General features: G+C 35.7%; 2 protein-coding genes across 2 annotated transcripts; one reads left to right on the top strand and one right to left on the bottom strand.

Annotated features, from left to right (window-relative positions):
• Positions 1–867: 867 nt before the first annotated feature.
• Positions 868–3,212, bottom strand: LOC110699217 (60S ribosomal protein L35a-3). Its single transcript, XM_021876708.1, has 4 exons — positions 3,036–3,212; positions 2,702–2,930; positions 2,570–2,612; positions 868–1,170 (listed from the first exon to the last, which is right to left on the bottom strand). The coding sequence occupies exons 1-3, from the start codon at positions 3,101–3,103 to the stop codon at positions 2,571–2,573; spliced, it is 339 nt and encodes a 112-aa protein (XP_021732400.1). The 5' UTR covers positions 3,104–3,212; the 3' UTR covers positions 868–1,170; position 2,570.
• A 3,203-nt stretch (positions 3,213–6,415) lies between these two features.
• On the top strand, positions 6,416–8,541 carry LOC110699446. Its single transcript, XM_021876954.1, has 2 exons — positions 6,416–7,013; positions 7,565–8,541. The coding sequence occupies exons 1-2, from the start codon at positions 6,420–6,422 to the stop codon at positions 7,685–7,687; spliced, it is 717 nt and encodes a 238-aa protein (XP_021732646.1). The 5' UTR covers positions 6,416–6,419; the 3' UTR covers positions 7,688–8,541.
• The last annotated feature ends 4,135 nt before the right edge of the window (positions 8,542–12,676 follow it).

Here is a 12,676-nt window from a genome sequence, read left to right as displayed (position 1 = left end):
TGTGAACATGCCATATTGCCATTATTGACGTGAATGCAATATTGCAGGACTTGCACGGTGTAACAGACTATCAACTGGGCTAGGCATGATCACGCAAAATGCACGAATTATATTATCCCTCCATCAATTTTTATTGCTCCACAAAGGAATATTTTACTAAATAAGGCAACAGCACAATCTTAGGAATTTGGGGCAAACAAAAAGAGTACTGGATTTTTGCTCCCCATATAATAATGCTGATAGTGGGAGTGATTTCAGTTGCTCTTTTTTGTTGTGAGAAGTGCGACAGTTAATTTTGAAAGCGTTAAAACTACAGACTTAAGTTATTTTGGGCCTTGAAAACCAAACTCTGTTTTACATGTCACTCAAATACACATGCTACCGATCATAGTGCCATTGAAACACAATTGACACCATGAAGACGAGCAAATCTTCAGTTTTGAAATGAGACGCATATCTTGATATTGAACATAAGGTAATTACAAACTTACAGCCATAGAAGTACTCCCAATACAACTTACAACTCACAAGGCTTACTATATGCTCAGTGACCATGTTCAACTTTCACGACTCAAGTTTCTCAAGTTAGACGAGTTGACAAAATTGGGCCTGCAGGTCGACTTTAGGTCATCATTTTGACATGTGATAACGTGACATGCCATATCAATATAATCATAAAGATTAGACATTGGTTCATGTCACTTGGTCAGATCATTCTGAAATCAGACCAATAGATGAGTGCTCTAAAGTTCTACAGTACTTAATTGCTACACGCCTACATCCAAACACCCAACTTACAATTTAGAAGTAATCAACCAAAACCGGTAGCTTCAGCACAAAAACAGCAAGTATCAAAGAGAGACTATGTAGATCATCACAAAATGAAAAATTATGAATATTGTAATGCCAGAGAGGCAGCGAGATCATAAATGAGCAAGTAACTTCTTAACACCAGACAATCAGCAGTAGTATACTAAACATATCAGATTATAGATCCAAAATTTCAGGTGCCATGTAGATCTCAATACATTCTATTGCAAAAAAAGATGACCGGATAATAACACCATCTTACTACAAGTTAGAAATGTCAAGAAAATGGCTCTTCTTGGAATTTCACAGAATAGCTTTCCTCCAACAATTCCACACTTCATCTGTCATTATTGCTAGTTTCTGCAAGACAGTTGTATAGAAAATAGTTAGCCTACAGAATTTGTGATGTTTATCAGATGTAACTCACAAGAGAGAGTTCAAAATGCAAGAATCTATCAAAAGATCATACCACACAATAGTTTGTTCATCTAGTTATAAATAATAAACAACTGGAATATCATGTTAACACAGAAAAGGCTAAAATATTCAAAAGTGAAGATATAAAAAAAATTCAAATAGGTACAGATCAAGAAAGATGGGAGTAGAAAGCAAGCCAAGGTTTCACAAACAGTCATCCTCTAAACATCCAAGAAGGTTAGCATAATACCAAATAAAACTAGTCAAACAACAATAGCATTTCAGATACACCTCTATATAGTATAACTTGTTAATTCACAATGCAAAAGATTACATCAGCATTCCATGACTTCTTTACTAATTCTGACTTGTGGAAGTGTGTTTCAGAAAGCCTGTTAGCTTTTTTAAAACAATGAACAATGGTTTGTAACTAGAGTCACTTTAGTGCCACCACTCTTTCTATTAGGTTAACCAAATAAAATAAAATTCAAGAGCTTCTATACCCTTAGAAGAGAACATAGTCCAATACACTTCCACAGGTTAACCAATAAAAAAATTCAAGAGGTTCAACAACCTTACAATGATATGTTACCCTCTTTACTACTACTATCCATAGGCACAACATTGCTCATCAACCAAAATGATAATTATCATTTCAACCCTTGTTATAACCATCCTGGCTTAGAAATGTCTGAATTTCCGACTGTAAACAACAATTACAATTGAAGGGCAAAACAGCTCACTATTCCCATGCAACTCAAAATCATATAACATAGAATCAGCATTCTGTAATTTCAATTAATGACACTCCCATGATATTAAGCTCCAAAGTCCTAAAATAAAACATCAGGATTTCTACTAAACTACGAAATGGCATCTCACTCTATCTCAAACAGGATTAAATGGTACATCTCATATGTCCAAGTACTTGACGCAAGCTTAGCACTTAATCAGTCTACAATTTCATCCTGAAATGCACTAATCTATCCAAGCTTCCACCAAACACCAAAAATTATAAACATTATCAGCACTATCGTACTAATATCTCTAGAGGAAACCTTCCGCTATCACGTATCACACCAAAAAATTTCAACAATCTATACGCTTCATTACCCTTAACAGCAATTTGCTATTGATTACCTCTAACCATCACACATTCACAACCAAAGCATCTCTAACGACATTCTTAATAGGCAAAAAGCCTACAACTTCATTCACATAACATATACGAAGTATACAACTGTACAATTTATATCACAATTCAACAACAATTTAAATAACAATTAAAATGGATAAAACTGCAACACTATAATCTATGAATGAAATTAACAGTAACAAATACCTCAGATATTGCTGGGGTACATCATAACCCTAATCTTGTCACCCTGCAAATGACTAAATCAGTAAAAAAAATTCGACTTTTCAAAAAAACTTTGAATCAAATAACAAAGAAAACAAATAAATATAGATTAACCATGGATTTAGGAGGAAGATTGGAGGTGAACTTAGCACGAACAACACCACTGTTACCATGTGGTCTGCAAACCTTGCCCCAAATGCAGCGATAGTGGGACCCATTCTTCTTAGTCTCAGCCTTGTAAATGTAAGCCAATCTCTTACCCAAATACCAGGCTACTTCTTCTTGAGTGTTAACTCCTTCAATCTGAACCAAAGAAGTGTTTGGGTACTGGTTCGACTTTGACCTAATTACATTACATAAAAATCAAAACCCAGATCAAATATTCAGAATTTGAGAAAATCAAACAATACCCAGTTGAAGATTTGAAGAGAGAAATCTGGGTTATTACCTCTTGTAGCCGAGGATTGATCCGCGGACATAGAGCCTGACGCGCTCACCTTGACGACCCTTCACCATTTTTGAGTTTTTCTGGCGGTTGAGCTTGAGATTGCAGGGAAGGGGAAAAGAGGCAGGGAGCTGAAAGATTAAGAGGAGACGAGCTAGGGTTTAATTAGGGTATTGGACTTTGATTTGGGCCTATTAGATGCTTGTAGGTTTATACATTTGGCCAATTTGGGTGTGCGAGTTACATAACCCATTTCTATGCATGTGTTGACTAATAAAGTACTCTCTCTTTCCTTTAATTTTTGCCCTCATTTGACTTTTCACGATTTTCAAGACGCGTCTTTAAATGTATGTATCTCTATTTTTATACACTAAAAAATTATAAAAATTTGATGTTAATAAAATATACAATGAGATGATTTCAACAAGATCTCACATGAATATATTATCACTTATAGATTAACGAGAATTTAGGGTCAAAATTTTAAAAGTTTGACCAAAAAATATGCTATGGGGCAAATAATAAGGGACGGAGGGAATAATGACTATCAACTTAGGGCAAAAAAATACAATGTCCCCTCTAGGTTTTCTCCTTGGGAGGGTTTTTTTTGGTTCCCTCTAGGGTTTCTCCCTTGGGAGGGTTTTTCCTAACCTCCATTGCTAGGTTTTTTAAAATTTTTTTTGAAGGTTTTCCGCCACTCTTCTCCATTTTCTCTCCATCTCTGCCATCCTTTTTTCCTCTTGATCTCAATTGTGAATCTTTTTAGGGGCTTCCACTGGTGTTCTTACAGGTGGTAAGCCCCAAAAAACCTTTTAATTGCTTTCAATAAATAGATCTCATCCTTGATCAAATGATGATTTTTCTCTTGAATTTATTTTCTTTTTATATTTGTATGGCGAGAATTGAATATTTAGGGTTTCATAATCTCTACAAGATTGCGGAGGACCACATGAGTATTTCACTCAAACGGCTACACATCAGTGGATTTCAAGCCGAATTAGTGCGAACTCACATATTGCATTGCTTCAGATGAAGTTTTTTTATAAAGGCATTTGTTGACCAAATCTAAGATATATTTAGTTTTAAGGTGTTATGTACTTGTATTGGAATTCTTGATTTCTTAGAAATTATATGTAAGTGTCGTGTGGCTACATTTTATTAATGAAATCCCTTTTCTTCTCGTAAAAAAAAAAAAAAAGACTATCAACTTAGGGCATAAATAGACTTTTCGGGTTTTTTTCAAGCTAGATTCGGATTTTTAACAAAAAAAACAATTAATTTTTAGTTTGTCCAAATCTGCCTATTTTTGGGCCGGGCTAGCGGATGGAATCATAATAGATCACGTCGTAAGAAGAAATGTTATGGTCGGTTACGTATAGTGTCTGACTATTTTGGGTTATTTTGTAGAATTATTGATAGGATTAGTGTGTCAATGTGTCATACAAATTGAATATGTAGAAGAAATTAAAAAAATTGAGGTTAATTCAACCGTTCAACTATACATCTATGCTCTTAATCTTAGTTTATTCTACAAAAAAATAAAATTTATTGACAATAGATTAGCATGATAACCTTTATACCACAAGTATTTCATAAGAAAAATATGAAAGTCATTTTTATCAACTACATTGTGTTTTTACTGTCTAGATTTTAGTCCCTTGGTTGACTTCCATGTATTGATGTACAGACATACTTCGTATTACATATTTGTATTAGCTCTAATTGTCAAGATAACTGTGGATGCCAACAAGCAAAAGGGGCTTTAGGTATCGTTGCATTTTTTTTTTTTCATTCAAAGCGCATTATTGTCATTTTTAGTTTTTTTATTTTAGTTTTTCCTCAAAATAGAACAAAACAGTGTGTCAAGATAGCTTTAAAAAACATCTTTACAACTTTTTCGGAGAAACTTAAAGACTAAAACCTCTTAAAGTAGTTTTATAGATTTTGTTTTAAAAAAATAGAAGCCAAAAACAATGCTCGTATCTTTGGTATGGAGGCTTCTCCTCTCTTTTTTCTTTTAATTTCCTTCGAAATCACAACCCGCACCCTTCTCTCCATTGCCCTTTCTACAGTGTTGATTTATTGATGTTTTGGTTGGTGATTTATTCCATTTTTTCCATTAAAACTATATATCTATGCTCTATTTTTTTTTTTTTATATAAATAATCAGATGATTAATTAATTTAGTGTAAAATATATTGCAAGCTATTATATCATGTTGTGAATTAAATTGATTGAATTTCTTATGTTAATATTAAGGGATTATTTGGTGAGTTTGGGTTTTCTTATTTTTTTTTTTTAATGGTTATATTTTTATGTCTTATTACTGTAAATTATATTCCGTATTGATTTTTTGTTTCAAATATATATTATATGTTCAACAAATTTTGTCTTTTAAATATTTGTATTGGGGGATTTCAAGTCAATTGTGGTTTGAAGGCTAAAAAGTTGTGTAATTGATCTTGCTAGGGATAGAAGGGGAGATCGTCAATACGAAGTCTTAATTTGCAGCACCGCATTTTTGTACGTGGTCGAGAACTCGAGGTAACTACATCATAACTTAAATTACTTTGGTAATTTGATTTTAATGGACCAAGGTAGTATTGAGGGTCTATTGGTATATTGTTTTCCAAGCACTTATATTGGATTTCCATTTGTAAAGTCAATCAAGAAAAATTGATCTTCATTTGTTCACGTATAGGGTGTTTGGTTACTTTACAATTGTGAGCCTTTAATACTACGTTATTGAACTTTGAATAAATACAAACGGAGAAAATAATATTAACTGATTCATGCATGTTCATATAACTTAAAAGTTGTATAAAGTTAAATGATGATCATTGTTAGGAAGGAAGATAATCAATAATATTTATCATCTTTAATTTTGAGGGATATTGATTATTGAATATTTAGCAATATTATATTCTAGCTTCATGAAATTTTGAAATGTCACTTAATTATATATTATAGTTTGATAAAAGAACTAGTCATGAGAAATATCAAACGAGAAACTGTGGTGCTACAAGAAGAATAACTATAGAATATGACAACAAAAATTAACACTTACTATACATGAAGGACCAAGAATATTTATTAATATGTAAATGCAATCGATTCCAATGAAATAAATCTATATATTGCCATCAATAAATTATACAAAGCAAACACTACTTGTACTCCATTCTCATATTACCAAAACCCTAGAAAGCAATTACAAAAGACAGTCAATTGACGGGAATTTTCGATTCTAGGCCTAGAAAAAAAATCATCGGGTGATAATCAAGAGTCAAGACTTATAAACAATTAAATATATTACGTAGTACCAAACTTTGTAGAAATATTACTCATCATTGGCTTAACCTTTTTAATGTGGGTAGAATGCATAAAATGAAAGAAGAAACGGAGGTAACGATGCCTTTGAAGCTCTTGGTAAACATGGAGGGGGATAAGGCAAAGGTTCTTTATGCGGAAGCTGGTAAAGACTTCGTAGATTTCCTCTTCAACGTCATGTCACTTCCATTAGGTACCCTTATGAAGCTCATCAAATCGAAAGACAACATGGCGGGTTGCCTAGGCGACCTTTACACAAGTATTGAGTCTCTCAATGGTGAATACTTGCAAGAAAATGTTGATAGAGACGCGGTGTTGAAGCCAAGAGGTTCTGTTAGTGTTCCTTTGTTGTCCATAAATAATGATGCCCTAGTTAATTCAGAGGATGAGGTTGAAAATCTAAGCAATGTTAGTGTTCCTTCTTTGTCCATAAATAATAATGATGCCCCAGTTAATTCTGAGGATGTTGAAAAACCATGCAATAAAACTGGTGCTGGATATGTGATGGGAGGAGTATTAACTTATATGGTAATGGATAATTTGGAAGTCAAACCTATGTCTACCTCTTCTGTTGTTACTCTTATGAAAAAGTTTCATGTCAAGGATGCTTCTTCATTGATCGAGAGGAATGTTCGAGTGGGTCTTAATCAGGTACTCATCCATATCCTTCAAAATTTGATTACAAATCTATAATTAATAATACTAAAACAACAGTCGCTGACATTATCATTGTCCACACGACAACTTTTCATCAATTCTTCATTTTTCATTATAAAATAAAATTATATTCAAAATATACTTATGATTCTACACTTTTCCACACACGTGCAGTTATGGCAAAACTTTTAATTTTAATTCCAAACACTCTCATCAATTGATCTTGCTTATTTAATTGATACTTCATTTATATATTCAGTACATTTTTGTTCAATAAACCTTCATCTATATCAAATTTGTTAAAAATTCGATGCACAAGTACTAATCTAGTTACAATATCATTTTAAATACTACCATCCTGTCCGTAATTATTTGTCACATTAGGAAAAAAAAAGTCATAACTAGAAATAGGGCATATAATTAATACTTATGAGGTCATTTATTTCTAAAATACGAAGTATGTTTTAAAGAGTTTTTGATTTTCGAACAGATGAAAAATGAAAGATTAAAGGGAAAAGTATCTAATGTATTCATTACGCACGCAGGGGGTAGCAATTTTGAAGGCATCCTTGGAGACTCGAGCTGTTTTGACCAATGTCTTCCTCGAATGTATTGACTTACACCCGAGTGCATCTAGAGGAAGATCTCGATGGCATTTTTTCAAATAAAAGTGACATGCATATTGTACATGGCAGTAAAACTTCGAAAAACAGGGTCTTCCTCTACACTTGCCACGTGAAATTTCTTGCAATTTATCATATATGGTCATATGGATCTTGTTTTAATATACTTTTTAAAATGAATTCAAATTATTTGATGTAAAAACAACAAAATTATAAAATATGTATTGAATATCATACAATAATTTATTTTGTATACATTATGAATGGAATATTGAAATTTATCAAAAATAATATAAACTCCATTTTTTTTAATCTTAAATAATCTATTTTAATTTTGCTTGTTGTCATCATATGTGTCGTATCAATGCATAATTGTCATCTGGTGGAATACTTGGCAAAAAGCTAAAATGCCAAATGTTGTCTAGTTCAATGGCGGACCTTCATGGGCCTAGCCCCTGGTACCAGCCAAAAAGAAAAAAATAAAAAATAGTTGAATAGGATGAGTATTGGAGTATTAGAAATAGCTTAGTTCATTGTTTCAAAAAAAAAAAAAAAAAAGAAATAGCTTAGTTTAAGAAATACATATAGAGGCCCAAATTTGCTTTAACTGTGTAATTGCTTTAACCGTATAATTCTACAATCCATAACACACTTCCTATCTACCTACCTCCCTTAGTGGCCTATTTTCTTTCTTTTTTTTTTTTCTATATTTTTTAATAAACCCTAGGTACTACACGGTTAAAGCAAGTTACTACTCCATAGTACTTATCAATTTACTTGGCAAGACTAGCACTACTACAGTACTAGTATTACTTTCGCACCAAATCAAAAATCTATAGGTAAATTTAAGAGCTTTACTGTGCTTGTTTTTGTTTAATTTATTGATGTTTGCAATTTCTAATTTTATAAATTTTGATTTTTTTGTTTTGTGTATTTTTGACGACATATTAACCTGATATTTGTATTTGTTATGAGTTTATATATTTGTGAGTAGTGACAAATAAATTTGATACAAAATAATAAATAAAGTTAATTTATTATAAATTTCAGATTAACTATGAACAAACTGAAATTAATTACCTCTTTTTTTAAGAGGAAAGCGATACAACCCCAACCAATGAAGAATAATATTATTTGTTTTTATTACTCAAATTCTATACTTTAATTTGTATTTTGCATTTATATGTAACTATGTAACACATCTAGTTTTGATTGGCCCTCTAAAGAATTTTTTTTAAAGATCCGTCACTGGTCTGGCTAAAAGTTCACCTTTATTTTGAAATAGAGGGAGTATTGTTTATAACTACTAAAAGTAACCAAAATTTGTCAAATTACTCGAATGCTACTCGTTACCTTTAAAATGCTAATATTTTAACGTTTGAGAAAAGCTACTCAAACGCTACCTTATCAAACATTCTTATTTATTCGTAGTAGTCTTTTGACTTGGTTAAAACTCTAACCAGTATTTCAAACACAATCGCCGAATAGAGCCTAAGGGCGTGTTCGACACTAGCTTTTGAATAATTTTGAGGGGTTTGACAAAGTCAAATTCAATACTTAATAAAAAAAATATAATCGTTTGCTTTGGGCAGCTTTTAGTGGTGGAGGTAGCTTTTATCAAAAGCTAATAATATTATCTTTTGAAAAGTGAAGGTAGCTGTTGAAAATTTATTATGTACTTTTAGGAAAAATTGTTAATTTATATTCCATTCGTCTTATAATATATGTCTCTTTGGGTTTTTACGTGAAAATTAAGAAAGTTGAGAATTCCTTAAAATTAATGTTTAAAAGTAGATATGTGCATTTGGGGTTAGAGAGAGATAAAGAGAAAGAAAAAGTAGTTAGAAATAATTAAAGAGATAGAGAGAAAAAGTGTTGGAAATTGATGTTAAAAGTAAAAAAAAAAAAAAAAAAAAAAAAAAGAAAAAAGTATGACAATTCATCAAAAAGAGGGTAATAATGTCAAAAAAATACAACCTTTAAATAAAAAGAAGCATTGTATTTTAGTTTACCTGAAAACGAAAAGAAACATTGTATATAAGATGGAGGGAGTATATGTCAACACACAACAACTACATACCAAACATTCATATTTTAATTATCTATATATCTTCACAGCTAACATCTTATCGATAGCTAATAGCTACTTGCATAACTAATTGCTACTATCACAACTAACCGCTACCTCTACATCTATATTTTGTAAAATTCATCCTAATCTATAATGACAATAAGCTACTCCGTAAAAACTACTCCGTACTGATTGCAAAGGTGCAGTGTGTCCAAAGTGTGGGGGTAAGAAGCGCATTAAGCTCAAGTATTTCCGGAACACGGGTTCAGAGACTATTACACCGTCGTCAAGTAATGGAAGCAGTGGTGGGTATGTGAAGGGAGTGGTGACTTATATGGTGATGGATGATTTGCAGGTTACGCCGATGTCTACCATTTCTGGTAGAACTCTTATTTCTAAGTTCCGTGTTAAGGATGTCTCTGCATTGGAGGAGAAAGAGGTCCGAGTTGGCCTTAATGAGGTAACAATGAAATTTCAAAGTTAATTTTGTTATGTTTTAATTTTTTCCAGGGGTTAGCTATGCTGAAAGCTTCCTTGGAGACGAACACAGTGCTCACCACTGTCTTCATTCCTTAATGCATAGAAGATGTACAACCTTAATTAGCCAGCACTACTGACGTCACTCGAAGCAGGACTGTTTTGTTAATTATATTGTTGCCTAAGAACTTGCCTTTTGGATTATCTGCTGATGTTTATGTTTTCTTGTTTGGTGAATCATTAGTATGAAATTCTGAATGCTTGACCCTCTTTTGATTATATATGTTTGGGTCCAATTTAGCCAAAATTGGGCCTGAGCACTAAATGATCCAATTAAAAGCCCAAGGTCAAGGTTCAACTCTCCAATTGCTCAAAAGTCAAAGGTCAGCCCACTAAGTAAGCCAATTGGGCTAAAGCCCAACCTCTCCATGTATGATGAGGTATAAAAGCCATCATATTGACACATTGACAAAAAGATTCGGATGCTCATTCTTGCATTCAGAAATATTCCACAAAAGCCTCAAGCTACAAACTCTCTTGCATAGTGTCTTCCTTTTACACATTGTACTGACTTTAGCATCGGAGGGGCCTTCCTCGGAAACACCCCCGAGGCTAGTTTACGTGTGTTCACTGTGCAGGAAACCTTCGGCCCAACACAACTTGGATCGAATCCAGTCTTCTCCATTTCAGCGGACCTTCGGCAAGGTCCCATTGTTTTCAACCGAAACAATTTGGCGCCGTCTGTGGGGAAGACTTTCAAAAATCTTTAAGCCAAATTCCTAACCAAGATCATCTTGCAATTATCTTAGCAGCCATGGCTAAGAACCGCAAGAGCAAAAGCCTCCGTCAAGGAGCGGGCGAAAAGCCTAAAACCCCTACACCATCGCCCTCGCCGAACCGGAACTCTCCCAAGGGTGCCGGCTCGGGGGGAGGATCATACAAGGAGGATTCCCTATCTCCTACAATGCATGACTCTCAATATAGGCCGGACCACTCTCGGTCTAGCAGGGGTCAGTCTGATCATAGGACATATTCAGTGTCCCAAAGCCAACCATCGGCTGCACGACCTCATTCCCACACTCGGCCGGGGACCCCTTTGACGGGGCCCAGTTCGGAAGAGGTGGCAAGAGCGCTGGCAGTACTCATGGAGGCAATGAGGGCACAGAATATGCCATCGCCTCGTGATCGAACTCCTCCGCATACCCGGCATCAGCGGAGGAAGTTAGACCATGACGGTGGGAAGCTTCCTTCCTTCCGGGAACTGGAAGAGTGGGAGGAGGATTCTTGGAAAAATGAAAAACAGAGGAAAAAGAACTCTCAATTATTTAAAGGATCCTCATCCTCAAGACCAGCAGCGCATAAGAGCAGCAGCTCAGCTTCTCGGCCAGAATCTACTCGCCGGGAACCTGAGACTGCTCGCAGAAGCGTCCTTGACCGACTCGGCGGCCAGGAACCGAGCGTGCGTAGTCGCCTCTCGTTCCCTGCAGCCGAGGCCCAGACTTCCCAGCCAGGGACGAAAACCACTCCTACCTCTCTAAGAGGGCGGAGCGCGGTCCCTTCGGCCAGGAACAAGGGCAAGGCCATTATGCTACCCGCTAGTTCACCATTCGAGCAATGGATACTGGAAGAGCGCGTACCCACGGTTAAAATACCGTCGCATATCACATATGACGGGACCACGGATCCGAAGGACCACGTGGCCTCGTATGAGACTCATATGCATCTTTGCCCCAGATCCGAGGCGACTTGGTGCAAATATTTCCCAACCACTCTCAAGGGGGTCGCGCAAGCGTGGATCTCCAAGGGAGTAAGGCAAGGCTCCATAACAGGTTGGGATGATCTGTCCTCCAAGTTCAGGAGCAAGTTTTCCACGGCAAACCGCCGAGAGAAGACTACCGCAGAGCTCATGAGTCTGCAACAGGGGGAAACCGAAAGCCTCCGAGACTACCTGACCCGTTTCAGTAACGAGTCATCAAGCGTCTCCCAGCTGGACCAGGGGCTAGCTGTTTTTGCAATGCAGAATGGCCTTCAGCCAGGAAAATTCCTAGACTTCATGGTCATGCATACCCCGCAGACCTTGGAGGAAGCTCTTAGTGCTTCGGATAAGTTCATCCGAGCCGAAGAATGGAATAAAGCTAAAACCCAACCTCAATCCGGGGGAGGGAAACAGAGGCAAATACCCTTGTCTGAAGGCCAAGGCCATAAGGCAAAGGGAAAATCAAAGGCTCCAGAGCCATCTCCGGCCAACGACCTAAAGAAGGACAGGTTTGCCTCATACACAGGCAGATACGAGTCCTACACTCCGCTCTCTCTTCCACGTGCCAAAATTTACAGTGTGACGAAGGAGGAGCAGAGTTACCGAAAGCCGAGACCACTCCCAGAGTGGTATCAGCGAAAAAATAAAAATCAGTGGTGTGAGTTCCACGAGTCTTCGGGCCACAACACTGAGGAGTGTATCCAGCTGAAGGACCAGATAGAGGACATGG

The sequence above is a fragment of the Chenopodium quinoa genome, unplaced genomic scaffold (genome assembly GCF_001683475.1).
Source record: "Chenopodium quinoa cultivar QQ74 unplaced genomic scaffold, ASM168347v1, whole genome shotgun sequence".
In the NCBI taxonomy this organism is placed as follows: domain Eukaryota; kingdom Viridiplantae; phylum Streptophyta; class Magnoliopsida; order Caryophyllales; family Amaranthaceae; genus Chenopodium; species Chenopodium quinoa.
The sequence above is the reverse complement of the archived record's forward strand: the minus strand, read 5'-3'. Positions and strand labels throughout refer to the sequence as shown.